Source organism: Clinocottus analis, unplaced genomic scaffold, assembly GCF_023055335.1.
Source record: "Clinocottus analis isolate CAN_PGR_092001 unplaced genomic scaffold, fCliAna1.0.p SCAF_27, whole genome shotgun sequence".
Classification (NCBI taxonomy): domain Eukaryota; kingdom Metazoa; phylum Chordata; class Actinopteri; order Perciformes; family Cottidae; genus Clinocottus; species Clinocottus analis.
This window is the reverse complement of record NW_027176009.1, coordinates 352,950-369,252: the sequence shown is the minus strand read 5'-3', so window position 1 is coordinate 369,252 and position 16,303 is coordinate 352,950. Positions and strand designations below refer to the sequence as shown.

Here is a 16,303-nt window from a genome sequence, read left to right as displayed (position 1 = left end):
TTTGACAGAGAGGTTGCATGTGGATTATGAAGGGATGTAGGCCTCTAAACGGAAGTCATCTGTTTGAAGTGTTTATTTTGAATGCTATTTTCACACTTGTCAGTAAAGTGTCCTTGTTTGGGTGTTTGTCTGTTATTTTCTGTCTTGAAACATTTAACGGAAAAGAAGAGAGCTTCTGTTTTTCAGGGATTTTGAGGAGCGTCAACATTTCAAATGGAATGATGCAAAAGAGCAAATATGAATCATTGTGTTAAACTTATTGGAATCCACTTAAAATAAGCAAAACAAGTCCGAACAGGCTACAACTAATAACTAATTGACCCTTCGCCAAGCCCCGCCCATCGAACGCAGACTGACCAATCGTAGCATTGACCTGTTCTCACCAGGGTCCGGCAACTATCCGTTCATTCAATTCAATTTTCTTCAAATGTTGCATTCATAAACTGTGGAATGAAGTGTGTCTCTACATCTATGTCCTCAAAGTTAGTCCATATTCCTTCTCCCTCTCTCTCTCTCTCTCTCTCTCTCTCTCTCTCTCTCTCTCTCTCCCTCTCTCTCTCTCTCTCTCTCTCTCTCTCTCTCTCTCTCTCTCTCCCTCTCTCTCTCTCTCTCTCTCTCTCTCTCTCTCTCTCTCTCTCTCTGTATGTGTGCGTGTGTGTGTGTGTGTCAGGGAAACACAGACCTTACTTCCTCCTCCTGCTTTGCCTGTCATTTACATTTCATGTATTAATGTGAGTATGAATTCCCCTTCTTTTGAAGTGAGGGGAATGTGGTGAAGCCGTACAAAGCAGTGACAGTAAACACAAACGGTCGCTTGTCAAGTTTCGACAGGACGGTAACGTTTGTCAGAGCGTTATTTACACCATAATGTGAATGAACAGCAATGTGATTTTACTACTTTACTTTAGTGTGCAGCATTATTGATTTGTTTAGGACACGTATGGGTGGTTTTATAAGCAATACAAAGTCTGATGATGGAAGGAGTGGAGTAAAAATGTATTATGAATTGATTTGGTTGTGTCTGCTGGATTAATGAATCCAGAAACTGGTCATGTCTTCAAAGGTCCCTCCCCGACTTGCTGCTCTCTCTCTCTCTCTCTCTGCATTGGTGGCACTTGAATAGCCGAGAAGTTCACTGAGCCACAAGACATGAAATACTAACTTTTAATAACAAACCAAACCTGCAGCCAGTTAAAGCAGACGCCGAGGGCTGTCGCAAACATGGGCTGTGTTGACGGAGAAATAAATGGCTGAATGAAAGCAAATTCAGCAAAGAGAAAAAAACAAAACAAGCAAGGTTGAGATGAAAAATAAATAACAGGATGGAAAGCCTCTGAGAACAAAAACGGGATCACATTTGTTCTGTTTTTGGTACAAATTGATAAAAGAAATGTTGCTTCTATTAACAAATTTGTGTTTTCGACAGGTCTCTTGATCTCTACAATGGATTTTTATGTTGCTCTTGTTGAAAGGTGTGAGTTTAAAAAGCCTCGGTGTGAAAAACCCTTGTTGATTACCAGAAGTTGTTTAGTGTGTTTATTTTGCTTATTTAGCTTCAACAGGATCAATTAGATGATTTCCAGACAAGGTACGTTTTATTTTCCAATTGCACGCTTATTGTGTTTTGTATTGTGGCAACTGTTGTGTTGTGTCGTTTCGCTTTAAAGGTGTGAGGATTGTTGACACGTTGTCTGGTTGCTCTTACGTTGCAAACATGGACAGTGGGAGGCCGGCAGCTGTCAAACATCTGACAGCCTCTGATTATTTCCAGCAGTTTTCACTACAGATCTGAACTGAAAGAGATGCGATATGATTCTTTTTATTCTTCTTTTCATGCAAGAGGCATAAAGCTCACAGCTGATAGCCTGATCAGAGTAAGACCAATTGTGACTTTCCACTGTTTTGCCCACACATTTTATAAAATGCTAGAAAACTCTTTTTAATAATGGTATAGCCTCTACTTTGAATTTATATTACCTTGAAAAAAATACTTCCTGTAATAATTTGTATTATAACAAGAGCTTCTCAGCAGCCCACTGCTCCTAAAAGTTCCATTGACTGGTTGAATGCAGACATATTTTACAGACATATATGTCTGTAAAATATATGTCATATATTTTACAGACATATATGTCTGTAAAAATATGTAAAATGACAAACGTAAAGTTATTTTACATAAAATATATCCGAATCGGATGTTAGCTTTAAATAAAAAATATTTGGCAGTATTATAAGCCAACTCATATGATCATTATTTTATATTATTTCAAGTGTATAATGATAAATCTGTTTATTATTTAAAACAATAATCTCTTAAAGTGGATCCTGCAAATGATCTAAATTATTCTAAATGACTCCTTAATTCAAGATTCAAGATGTTTTACTGTCATATGCACAGATACAACAGTTGTTCTACAATGAAAAACGTATCTTGCTGGGTGCAGCTGTATTGGTTTCTGCGCTCTGACCGGAAGCAGCCAATCACCTTCGCGCTCATGCAGCTGTGTTCTGCCTCCAGCAGCTGACAGCGCGCGCTGCAGTGTCGCGCCGGAGCGCTGTTTGTCTTCACGGCCGCTAGATGGCGCTGTTACTACTAATGTCAACATTCAACAGGTCCAGCGACGCGACACCAGCTCGGACCGCACGAGCGCGACACCAAACAGGAGGGTGTATGCGGCACAACATACAAATTAATAATAATAACACTATATGTGTTGTTCAGTGTCGTTCGCGTGTAAGCAGAAGCTTTTTGGGGTGATTTCGTGAGGACCTATATCTGTAAACTGACCGGGGGTCAGCAGTGTGTGGGCTTTGGAAACAGTTTCAGTGCAGGAGACTAAACTGCGACACAGTCATCTAAAGAAATACCTGATAGCCGCAGGAAGGACCTTATGCAAATGGTACTTAAACGTAAAACAAGTAAATGCCCACATTTAATCTCTGTGATGTTTTTATTTTATTTTGTTTTTAAGGATTCCATTTAAATATTCGACATGGATCATTTTAATTTAATATAAGTGATGATCATATTGATCTGTTTTATGTCATTTTTTTGTTTGTTGACTTAATGATCAGTTTAGTGAAATCAGCGGTAGTATACAGTATAGAGATAGAACAATAGTTGTGTTCTTTACTGCACAACTCGATGATACCCCCCCCCCCCCCCCCTCCCGGTCCAGGTGACGTCCCGATGAAGGCAAATGGCTTTTCTTCTGCGGCAATTCCCGTATCCTCTGACCGGTGGATGCCGTCGTTCCGCCCGGTGACCCCCCCCCCCCCCCCCCCCCCCCCCACACACTTTTTTTTATTTTTTAGATGAGCTGACCAAAAAGCTGTGCCAAGCAAGATCCGATCCGAGAGAGAGAGAGAGAGAGTGTGTGAGGGAGGGAGAGAGAGAGAGAGTGTGAGGGAGGGAGAGAGAGAGAGTGTGAGGGAGAGGGAGGGGGAGAGAGAGAGAGAGATTGTGAAAAGAACGGCAGGAGGAGAGGGACTTGCTATAAGGACACCAGCAACTCTTAAATCCAGCCGCTCCTCTGGTTTTATGCAGGAGATTTATTTTTTTGTTGAAGAAACCAAACAAGAAAGCGGGAGAAGCTGTGATTGAAGCCCGTTAGAGAAAAGTAGCCTCACATCTTTTTATCTCTCTCTCTCCCCTTCTCTCTCTCTCTCATTTCTACTTTACATATTTCTCAGGTAAAGTGAGCTCTTATGGACATTTTGCATACACACAAAACGTGCATTTAACTTTTACATCACTGTCAAATTGTTGCCCCAGTATTGTTGTTTTTTGGGGGGTGTTTTGGTGGGTTGGGGGGGGGTGTTTGCTGCATCGCCAAACTTAACTCTCTCTCCCTCTCACCTTCTTTCTCTTGCTCTCTCTCTCTCTCTCTTTCACTCTCTCGCTCTCGCTCTCTCTCTCGCTCTCTCTCTCACTCTCACTCTCTCTCTCTCTTCCCTCGCACTCGCTGCTTCCCCCCGTTTCTCCCCCAGCCGGCGGAGACACTTGGGGACCAAGGGACCTACCATGCAAAGAGCTGTGGACATTGCGCTGACTGTGCTGCTCGCCGCGTCCCTGTCGTGCCGGAGCGCCCTCGGCGGCTACGGGGTGAGCCTGTTCGCGGCGCAGACCTCGCCCCCGGACCCTTGCTACGACGAGCACGGCAACCCGCGCCGCTGCATCCCAGATTTCGTCAACTCCGCCTTCGGCAAGGAGGTGAAGGTGTCCAGCACCTGCGGCAAGGCGCCCGGCCGCTACTGCGTGGTGACGGCGGCGGAGAAGGGCGACGAGCGCACGAGGAACTGTCACACCTGCGACGCCTCGGACCCCAAGAAGTGCCGCCCGCCGGCGTACCTGACGGACCTCAACAACCCGCACAACCTCACCTGCTGGCAGTCGGAGAACTTCGTGCAGTACCCACAGAACGTCACGCTGACGCTGTCGCTCGGAAAGAAGTTCGAGGTCACCTACGTGAGCCTGCAGTTCTGCTCCCCGCGGCCCGAGTCCATGGTGATTTACAAGTCCATGGACTACGGCAAAACATGGGTCCCATTTCAGCTCTACTCGACCCAGTGCAGGAAGATGTACAACAAGCCGAACCGGGCCGTGATAACGAAGCAGAACGAGCAGGAGGCGGTCTGCACGGACTCGCACACCGACATGTACCCTCTGACCGGCGGGCTCATCGCCTTCAGCACGCTGGACGGCCGGCCGTCGGCCCACGACTTCGACAACTCGCCGGTGCTGCAGGACTGGGTGACTGCCACCGACATCAAAGTCGTCTTCAGTCGGCTTCACACGTTCGGCGACGAGAACGAGGACGACTCTGAGCTGGCGCGGGACTCGTACTTCTACGCCGTGTCGGACCTGCAGGTCGGCGGGAGGTGCAAGTGCAACGGGCACGCGTCCCGCTGTGTAAAGGACCGGGACGGGAGTCTGGTGTGCGAGTGCAAGCACAACGCCGCCGGGCCGGAGTGCGACAGGTGCAAGCCCTTCCACTACGACAGGCCGTGGCAGAGAGCCACGGCCAGGGAGGCCAACGAGTGCGTCGGTAAGTCCCCCCGCCGAACTGCATCCCAGAGCGGCTACGTCTCTGACGCTGGGCCGGTTCGACCGATACGTGTCCGGGTGGGTTGCATGGCAAGACTGGTTTTAAGATTGGGCCTACAGTGGAAATAGTTCAGAAAAATTAAGCATTATTAGACGAATAAATGTAAAATAATTGATGTTGTAATGGTCTTTTAAATCATATTTAAAATAAAGTGTATTATATTTGAAGACGCGACTGTTTTTTCAGTTTAACTTCATGAAAACCACGCGTAAACAAACCCATATTGTGGCGTTCGCTAACAGGCATAAATAATGGGTTTAAATGCAATTTGAAAGACCATTTAGCTCACTGCAGGCCACAATGGGGCTTTTAAAGCCGCCGAGCCTCATCGTCCACACAAACATTTCTCACATGCTCGACTTTACCGCTGCAATAAAGAGACGCCTTTTAATTCATGTCAAGCATCCTGCAACAAACTCACCGCAGTGGTAATTAAACGCAGCTTTTTGTTGCTGTTATAATCATATAATTAAAATCCAAATGCATCCGACAGGCTAAATCAAAATGTCAGGTGTTGCAGTTAAGTATCAATTTATATGTCATTACTAACGGATACATACTAATTATTACATTGTATATAATCAAAACCGTTTTCCTGAATGCATTTTGGAAAAAAAGCTAATTGCCCCTACTTGAATTGCGTTGTATTCTATGTTCTAAAATTAGTAAATGACAAAACAAATAAAAATTAATTTCATTTGAATATTTTCCTAATTGTATTTGACATTATTCTCTGAAAAAACACCTGAGAAAATATAATATACCCCCATATAACGCAGTCTTCACCTTCCCTAAAGGAAAGCAGGTGTAAAAACAACAACAAAAGAAGCAAATCCCTGCTCTTATCTGTTCTGCTGCTCTTTGTCTCACAGCCAACATGTTTCATCAGCTGCTGACTGATCGGTTACAGTAGTTTTATTGCAACCTGGCACAGGCACTTGTATAACCTGGAGTAGGTTTTAGATACTGCAGAATACCGGCACAGTTTTATTATATATTTTTCCAATTTAGGTTCTGTACTAAGCGGCATATAGTAATAAGATGAAGAGTATTCGGAAGATTGTTGAATGAAATTACTGAATTATGTTGCTGTATTCTAAACGAAATTGTGCTTGTTTTTTTGTCGTTGTTGTATTTCACTTAGTTTAATTTCATTGTAATTAGTGACTCCTGCTGATGAGACGTACAGTGAGACGGATGAGGAGGAACAGTTTGAGAAACTAATGGAGAAAGATGTTGCTGATAGAGACTGAAACCTCAGAGTGAATCCCTTTTATATTTCCCAGTCTGCATTGCTTGACGGTCACGGCACATGTCAGCCACTTTGACACGTAGCAGATGTTTAAAAGTTGTTTGCTGGCGTTGTCCGTTGCTAAAGCACAGATCCATTCTCACTGGCAGACGTGGCTAAATCAACAGGCACAATTCACATTCTGCACTCAAAATAGCACTTGATGTGTAAAAAAAAGGAATACGTGAAGTTGATTTTATACTCCTTGAATTACAAGTCACTGTCAGGTGAACAGCGCCCTCAATTCATTATCAGTTATGCTTTATATTATTTACACATGTCACTTCAAAACTAAAAAGTGCTTTCATTCTACTGAAGAATCAAGCTCACCGAGCCCAGCAGCACAAACAACATTTAAATTCATATTTGGCATAATACCATGAGAGGCAGCCAGTGAGAAAGATTGCCGCGGTGAAAAAGCATTCAGAATATGCTGAAATATCTCAGTGCTCAGCAATGCAACATTCAAATGCATCCAATACAAAGAGGGATATTTCTTTAATTTTACAGCTTTCAAATATCAGTATTGGCACATCTCCTATTAAACTCGCACCTTTGAATTGTTTCCTTCAGTCAACATCCTCGATGCTCTCTTTTTTCCCCGTGTATAATAAGGGGCCATGAAAGCCTGTCGATTACTGCATCCATCACGTTGTCAGCAAGCTATTTACTTTTCGAAATTGTGAAGGAAACGTATGTTTGAACCTGGAGGAGAGGGAGAAATTCCACCTTTGTGAATGCAGTGAACAATGGGAAGAGGCCTGTTGAGGTGTGTTGTATTCAGTGGGGTAATCCTTATGATCGCACCCAAATCAGATAGTTTTTGTCGTTGCACTCCCATTAATGACGGCACTGGGAGCGTCGCTGGGCTCTCGTGAAGAACTAGTTAGCACAGAAGTGTTTCTGTGTGCAGTAAAAAAAAAAAAAAAGCAAGAAAAAAAAGCTCTGGCACCGTGTGGTGGTGTCGAAACTGATGTAAGCTGTTGACTACAAAAAGAAAAGAAAAAGAAAAAAGACACAAATACACAAAGGTTGTGTTTCTCCTGAAGTGCACTTTGCTGATTATTCCCATCAGGATCTCAGGCTCTCCTAAGTGTATGCCTCCATCCATTTAGGTTATTGACTCATCGAAGTGGGTTTGATAGCCACCACATGCACAACAGGGACACTATTCAATCTCAGTATGGACACGTTAATCCGGGTTCGTTGCAACTGCAGCAAGGGTGTAAATTAGCTGTTTTTTTTGTAGAGTTTAAATTTTCACATTAAGTTTTGTGCAGTTTATTTTACACTTTGAGTTTAAGGGAGAAGGTGTCTTGAATAATTCAGACAGATTAGAAAGAAAGGGTTGAAAAACAGCTTGAAGGTATGCAGAATGAGGGGACAGGAGGAGGTGGTGCAGGACAACAATAGTGAAAATGAAAGAGACAGAAGTAAGGAAAATGTGTGAGAGAGAGGAAATAAAAGGGTGGTAGAGTGACATTTCCAAGGCCTGTTCACAAATGTCCAGGCGCTCCTTATTGGGCCAATAGGAATACAAAGGCTGCAGGGACAGGAAGAAACTTTTTTTCTTCCTTTCGGCATTGATACATAGCATATCAGTGAATTTGCACACGAGCAGTCTCCCTCTCTCCCGCTTTTTTCTCTTCGCCTAGTTATATGAAAACCTGAACAGCAGAAATCCCTCTCGATAGTTCGCAGGTGCTGCTCAGAGGCCTCTGACTGACAGGAGCAAACGAGTGGTGCCGAGAGGTTTACGTGGCTGATTTGATATCCATTGAAATAATTGAGATTGAAAACCGCAACAATTTGTATGAACAAAAAAAAAACAACTAACTTTAAAAAAAATGTCATCCCTTGTGATATGTGAGTTTGCTTTCAACTAGAAACCATTAGGGGCGGAAAAATAAATATACATATAATTTGTGCATTAAAAAATCTTAAACAGGTCCTCTGAGTGCCTCGACTAGATGTGAGTATTACCTCCAACAAAATGTTCAGGCGAGCATAAGTAAACACTTAAAAACAGCTGTGCGCAGACTGATGTTTGGTGATGTGTTTTCCAAACTTCCATGGACAGCGGCCCAAAACCTTAATGAGGTCGAAGATAATTCCAGAAACAGCTACAGCAGAGTTTGATAACAGAAATGTTTTCAGCGACGCCATCAGAAACCCCCTCACCCCCGCCCACCGACATAGTCAAAAAGAGATTTTTGCAAACAGTTATGCAGAACAATGTTGCGTTTGTGCTATAAATAATAGTTGCCCTGATCATAGTGACGCCCCATTGTACAATGGATCCAACGTTTTAAGAAAAAAAACATCAAAGGTACTAAAAAGCATTAAATATCAAAGACTATTGATTTATCTGACCATTGAAATCACTGTTGCTGACTTAGGTGAGGTGTTTACAGTCATGCTGCAGGTACCACATCTTAAGATTCAAACTGTTAACCAGTAAGAATGACACCAGTCAGACACAGTCAGTTTCACACTTGTTTGCACATAGAAGCGATGCTTTTTCACTTAAAATGCATCAAGTCAGTCGAGGAACAAAGATGTTTCTTCCTTCAGACGTCTCTATTGCCGTCATGTTCGTTCGCTCCCTTTCAGAAAAGACCGAAGGTCTGGTTAATGTTTGAGCAGCTTGCCGCGCACCTTTATGAAACCGGCATCCTTCATCTTCAAAGGTGGCGGCAGGATGCGTCGTTAGTCCCGCTCGCAACAAACAAAGATGGGAATAAACTGACAGAGTAGCTTTGCACTTTGCACTGTCCTACTAGCCCTCACCTTCACTTCTTCAGTCAGCACTCGTCTCTTTCTACCGACATGCACACACCTGTAGGCACGCACACCCAAACATACACACACACACACAATTTTCTTCAGGTCTTAAGCCGCTAGTTCAAAGAGGGGGGAATGGCCTCTCTCTCGCTTCAAGAATCTCTTTTGCCGGAGCTCTTATCTGTGTTTATGGCTCGTTTTGTAAACCGCTGCAAAAATAAGTCGCTCATGGTCCAGACAACCGACTCAACCTTCTGTTTTAGATTTTGAGGCCTGTTGTATCTCTCAAGCAGACAGAAACATGGCCTCTGAGCCAGCACTGTAAGCAAAGCCTGACTGTACGGTATATCAAGTAGCTGTAACCAAACACAAAAAAGATACACACACACACACACACTGTGGGACGGCAGTAATGATGACACATTTTCTTCAGCATTTTTGGGGAGCTCAGGAGACACTGTGGCTCTGCATGTCTTTGTGGAAAATTGTAATTTGCTGCCAATAGACCCTTTTTCTGTTCGTAAACACAGTGATGTATTTTCTTGGGGGGAGCGTAGGTGAAGACAATAATTCTCTGAACACATTGGCTGTGTCTACTACCGAACACTTTACGAAGTACACTGTAATACAGTGCACTCTAATACAGAGCACTAACATCTGTAGTGCACTCTGTCGCTGATAAGCGCGGTATCAAATGGAACACTCACGTTAACCAATTGGCGGAAGTGACGGACACAAATCTGTTCACGGCACCCGCGAAATTAAGCCGGAAGTGACGTCAGCAAATCTGCTCGCTATACCCGCGAAACTAAAACTGACAAAATGAACACACTTCTTACCGTATTTTTGTCCCTGTGTTCCCTTTTCTCCAACCCATGTGGAAACTGCGACACCTCCACAATCGCAGCAGAAGGATATAAATAAATAAATGAAAAGCTGGCAGAAAGGGCTCTCCCTCTTCCGCTACGTAGCCAAGATGGCGCCCGTTTAGTGTGAGTAGTGTCCATCGTTTTACACTGAATTTTTTGACGGGTACTTTCAGTGCACTGAATTCTGCTAGTTTAGTAAGTGTGGCGTCCAAAGCACTGAAAGTCAGTGCTCGAAGTGCGCAAGTGTTCGGTAGTAGACACGGCCATTGGTTAACCCTGGCGAGGAAAGGGCAGCTGGCTAGTCAGCTAGCTAGCTTGTCCATCTCCAGTGCTGGCTAGTTAGCTAGCGAGTCTCTGGAGCAAAGTAGTTTGCTAGCGGGGAGCAGAGGGACCGTTAGATCCAGCAAAATACGCTGGGCATATTTTCTTTAACCAGTTAAGAATGAAAACATGGTGGAATTAGCAAGTTAGCTAGATAACTAGTCAGCTACTAAACAAGTTTACAAATGTAGTTAATTTTTTTGTTTGTCTAAACGCTCTTGTCACAGTGTAGAAAAGCACATTGCTACATCGTCACAAGAATTGCATAAAAGCGTGACGGAATTAGCAAGCTAAGAAGCCAGTCGCCCACTCGTTCGCTTGCTAATTGTTAAGTCAAACAGCAGGCCAACTCTTTATATCTCTAATAGTTTAGCCTATTAGCAACATTTCTCTCGATCACTTTGATAATTTAGCAGAAGCCGTGACAGCTGAGGTTAGCAGAAGGCTTAGGTAAACCATTTGCAACATTTCCTCTACAAATTCTTTACACTTTGCTGATATTGTAATTCACTTGAGCCTCGAATTAAAGTAAATAAAGTTAATAAAGCAAATATATATTATATCAAATCTAGCACCCAACTACAGCGCAAGATGACATTTTCAATGTATAACTACAGCCTACTTTTCAGAGGAGATTTTTGAATGCATCCAGTCTTTCCAGGTAATAATGTGACTTCGGCTGGTAACCCTCTAGTTGAGTGTACAGTATTTTTTCTGCATGTGTATGTGTGTATATGGACGGATGTGGGGGTTTAAAGTAAAAGGCTTAAAATTCTATGCCAGGTATTTTGAATCTATTGAACTGGAAGTTCAGAAGACAGCTGTCGAAGGCTGTCACGGGGCTGGAGCATAGCTGACACTGAGTTGATGTATTGATAAAACATACAACAATAAAGTGTGAGATATAGCGCTGCAGCTCCCCGTGATTATGGATTTATGTTAAAGTGTTTTTTTAATCTTGTGATCTGAAAATATATTTTCAGGTATATTTAGCGTGTTTAGTGACAGGCGATATATTTGGTTACTTTTTGGGGCAAAACTAGTCACCCGGACTTGGTCAAAAGAAGACAAGAATAGATCCATTTTTTTCTTTAGGGATAATTATGACGTCTGGCTCCAGATATTATGTCACAAAGTATTTATATTAAACAATAATGATGATGAAACAAAGCCATTACCCTCAACAGACTTTTATAAAACTGCTACTTGGAGCACTTGAGTAGCCAGAGACCATACAACCCCATGAGTGAGATCATTTATAATCACAATACTTTAGACTCAAATGGAAGCAGTAGATGTGACAAATAACGCTGATGCCGCGGAGTATGTTGAAGCATTGAGGATCTTGAAGCTATTAATGTCAGTGTTTGGCAGCAGCCCTTTGGAGCTGGAATTTTGGAGCTAGTTGTTGCTTGTCATGAGGCCCGTTTGAGAAACAATCTGATTTTGATTGCAGATAATAAACTCTGACAGGCCTTTGAAGGGTGGAAATAGGTTTATCTCAAAAAGTCTGTCTGAGAACAACATCCAGATAAAGACAACTCACAAAACGGTAATTAGAAAGCATTTGTGTCAGTTTGTGCTGAGAGAGAAGTACAAAGAAGGCTGCCATCATTCGTGAAACTAAATCCAAAACACATTAGTAACTGTGTTTTACCAGAGCTATCTGCGTGTCGTGTGGTATAGTCTCAAGTGGAAAAAGATCATTTTCAATACAATCCATTTTACGGCCTTTGACAAAGCTCAGGTCGCACTGCTTGATTTAATGGAATGTGTTCACTTGTCAGAAAAGACTAAATTTGTTCTGAAATTTCCGAGGCCTGCATGCCCGTCATTGAATCAGGGTCCTCTGGGCGAATTAAATATTTCATCGGTTGTGGTTTTGGTTTCACTGCTTTGGCTACAACACATACAGTAATGCAGCACAGATCCCGCTCGCGGTGGGAGTCCATATTTCTAGCCAGTGTGAGTGAGTGGAGCTCGTACCGGAAACAGAGTCTCAACCTTACTTTCGAGAAACGGTTTGGTCGGAAGCCACATTGTGTCACTCCGTTGGCTTCTGGCCTGCACTCACTTCCTCTTGTCGCCCTCGCTGGTGCTTGACCTCACCGTCAAAAACTGCAGCTGCTTAATCACAACATCCAGCCGGGCCAGGGACTCAGATTGTCCCTATCATCATCATCATTCTCGTACTTAGGATCAGAAATATTGCTGCATGCCTGTGGGTTGAAAACATGCTCTGTGTGTGTCTTCCATTTAAAATGTTTCCATCCGATCCACGGGTTCACTCTTCCAGCAGCAGCTGGCGATAATTGGTCCGGCCGATGCGATCCAAAAGGATCTTTTCCTCCTCTTTCCATCCTTCAAACACAACACTTTTCTAATATACGCTGCACTTTGCAGAAGTCCCTCAGATACAGACACTTCCGTGCTGTGTTTTTACGATGTCAGGTAGAGAGAAATCTGGGCGTACATGCACACTAAAGATTTTCAACAATCTAATTAATCTTTTTCGAAAAACCACAGACATGAAGTGGGTTTTCTTTACAGCTGCTTCATTATTTTTATTGGACTCTTTGACAGCGCCGAGCGCTCAATTGTAGCTTGTCGCCTGAGGTGTAAAAAGTTAAACGCATTATAAAATCATCAGGAAAAACAGTGTTCAAACATGACTAGGATTGCTCCCAAGCATCTGCAAAAGTGCTGTTAGTGTGCAGTGCCCTGTTAATGTTTCTCTAATTATCGACCAAATTTTTTTTAATCTGTCATCATCGATCATCTTCTGTAATTTGGCAAACATTTAACCGGCCAAAGAGCAAATGTCAAATGATGATTTTACCCTGGTCTTATTGATGTCAAATTCCCTTCACAATCACAACTTTGACGCTATCAGCACCTTCTGCATCACTGTGGCAACTCCCTGGCTTCAGCAGCTTCTCCCTCATCAACTTCTCGCAGAAGTTCATCTCAATTTATCGTCTTTTTGAGGGTTTTTCTTTGGGAATTAAAAAAAAAGTTAATCCTTATTAAATGCGATTTAATGTGATACTTTGTTGCAAAGAAATCACATAGAGTTCTGCATACCCATGTACATTTTTTAATAAATACATTTTTGTATTTTGTATTTTTAAATGTCATGTTCCGTCATCTATTATTCCATAACATTTCCTGATATTTTTGCTATTTGCCATATCATTTCTCTATTGGAATCAAGATATTAAGGCAGGGTTATGTATCAAAATCAAAGTGACAACACTCCTCATATATATATATACACACACACACACTTATATACACACACACGCTACTCAACAGGTCGCTCCTCGTGTTTAATCCCCCCAGTGACAGACAGACATACGATGCGGCTCTCAGTCTCTGTTGATACCTGTGTCTGCCGTCTGCCAATTACCTGTTTATATTTTTTCACGTGCGCACGCAGTGTTTCCACGTGTCTTTCTTCACCGCCAGGAGACCTCGACATTATCCAGTCAGTAGATCTCTTTCTGCTGTAGAGAGAGACAGATTTCAGCAGACAATGTGTGCATGTGTGTGTGTGTGTGTGTGTGTGTGTGTTTCTGCATGTGTCTTAATCTGTGTTGTCTGCCAGTGGGAGTTTACAAAAACAGTAATTCTGTCCAGGATGTGAGCAGATATTCAGCGCCTGGGGAGACATCTGTTAATGAATTAATTGGTGACTTGATGCTATAGTGAAAGCTTGTCTTAGGCGAGGGAGGATCTCTGTGTGCTGTGGACTTGGCTTAACCCGCGGCATGAGTGTGTGTGTATGTGTGAGAAGAAGAAAGACAGAGGTGTTAGTGTTAGTTTGTAATGGAAAGGTTCGGGTCGAGCGGGAACCAGATGATTAGGGGTAATAGTGAAACTGCAGTTTCCCGTCCGGAATATGATAAAAAAAACATTTTATTCCATTTTGAAACAACAGCTGGACGCTATCTTTGCATAGACAACTTGCAGAGCTTTACTCATTGTTGCTATTAATGTGTCAATCCACAATGCTTCTGGACAGCTTAGAGTCGCAGATTTCATATCTGTTACGCTAGCAGTGGCTAACGTAGCCTAAAAGAGTGCCTTCAGATCTCTGGTGACCTCCCTTCTTTGCAACTCCACACCGACAGACTTCTTTTTTTTTTTGGATGTTGGTACTAGTTTTTTGCGAGCTCACGTCATACGTGTGTGAGATGATGTATGCAAAGGCAGTAGCTGTATTTTAACTTTAAAAAGCGGTGTGTTTGTATGTGTGTGTGTGTGTGTCTGTGTGTGTGTGTGTGCGTGTGTGTGTGTGTGTGTGTGAGAGAGAGAAAGAGAGAGAGAGAGAGAGAGAGAGAGAGAGAGAGAGAGTGTGTGTGACCTGATCCCGACGCCAGGGCCAGCGGTGCTGCAGAGTATCAGGGCTGATGACCTCAGCACCTCCGCGTGGCTGCAGGTTACCACACAGTTACCGAGAGGAGGGAGAGTGTTTGCAGCTAAAGCACATACATAATGGTGGGCTGGAGGCAATGGCAGAGAGAGAGAGAGAGAGAGAGAGAGAGAGAGAGAGAGAGAGAGAGAGAGAGAGAGAGAGAGAGAGAGAGAGAGAGAGCTCTGTGCCTTGCGGTGATTAGTAAATACAATATTAATGAGACTGATTTCAAATCCCCTCATGCTGCATTCCTCCGTGTGCTTTTAGGTGGAATCAACACATCTGAACAAGCACTGAAGCCGGTCAGCATGTGTTGTTGCATTAAGCTTATCCGAGCCTGTTCACACTTCAAAATGAAAAGGCCTTGGCGCAGCTTGTTACAAATCCCCCAAAATCTCCCTGTAGCTGATGGGGCCCTAACAGCGTCAACAACAGCAAATAAAAAACAGACTCTTGCTTTGTGTTTGCAGGAGGCCCGGCGTTTGATTCAAGGTAAAAGCCCTGGCAAAAAAAAAAAAAAAACCTCTCTGGCAGCAGTAGCGCTGCTCGCCGACAGGACCACCTAGCACGAGCGTTAGCACATGGAGCCCGAAGCCGGCGTCCCCAACAATCACAGCCACAGATGACTAATCAGAGCCCCCCCACCACTCTGCTGTCGTCATCGGAGTGAACTGTGAGCCGCCTCCTCCACGATTGGTTAATAACGTCGTAAATGTTGAAACTGTCAGCTTTTGATGCAAACTTGCCCTTTAAAGCTATTCGTTTCATGCAAACGAAACAATTCTGGGTTAATCTGCTCCTGTGACAGATCAAGCGGAGTCAAACAATTTCATTTTGCGTTAAATGTGCTTACACACTGCGAGAGAAAAAAAAAGAAGTCTTGCCTGGAATGTGTGTGTGCCTGTGTGTGTGTATGTGTGTGTGTGTGTGTGTGCGTGCGTGCGTGCGTGCGTGTGTGTGTGTGTGCGTGTGTGTGTGTGGGGTTGAATAGCTGACGGTGATTTATCACCCACGTCTTTGTCTTTCCCATATAAGTCACGGCGCAAGATGTGTGTGTACATGTGTGTGTGTGTGTGTGTGTGTGTGTCAGCCGGTGGTTTGTAGCAGCCCGGTTGTCATGGATGCCTTCGAGTCACAGTTGTATGAGTGTGTGTGTGTCTGGGGGGGGGGGGGGGGCTATGATAACCAACAGTACCACAGGGACCTTTTTTCTTTTTATTCTTCCATTTTTAAATAGGATGGAAGCCTGTTGGGCCAAACGAGCCGGCTGCAGGTTGACTGCAGGTTGACTCGGTTGCACAAAGAGATCTCAGTCAGCAGAGGTCAGCACAAAGTAGACAAATATACAATTAATTTGAGGAGAGGCTCTGAGATTGATGTGTATGACTTTTAAATTAAAGTTCATATTGTTGTTGGGATCATGCCTCCACAATTCCAGATGCCTAATTATTGATGCCACTGATTGAACTCTACAACTCTCTACACATCGAAAGAGGATGCCGTTTCCCTGAGA

At 43.4% G+C, this 16,303-nt stretch overlaps 1 protein-coding gene across 1 annotated transcript in view; it reads left to right on the top strand.

Annotated features, from left to right (window-relative positions):
* The first annotated feature begins 3,672 nt into the window (after positions 1 to 3,672).
* The window catches only part of ntn1a (netrin 1a), a 55,429-nt gene continuing 42,798 nt past the window's right edge, over positions 3,673 to 16,303 (top strand). Inside the window, exons 1-2 of the mRNA XM_068592643.1 lie at positions 3,673 to 3,693; positions 3,991 to 5,048. Of these exons, the coding sequence (XP_068448744.1) occupies positions 4,025 to 5,048 (1,024 nt within the window). The 5' untranslated portion in view covers positions 3,673 to 3,693; positions 3,991 to 4,024. The remainder of the gene's footprint in view (positions 3,694 to 3,990; positions 5,049 to 16,303) is intronic.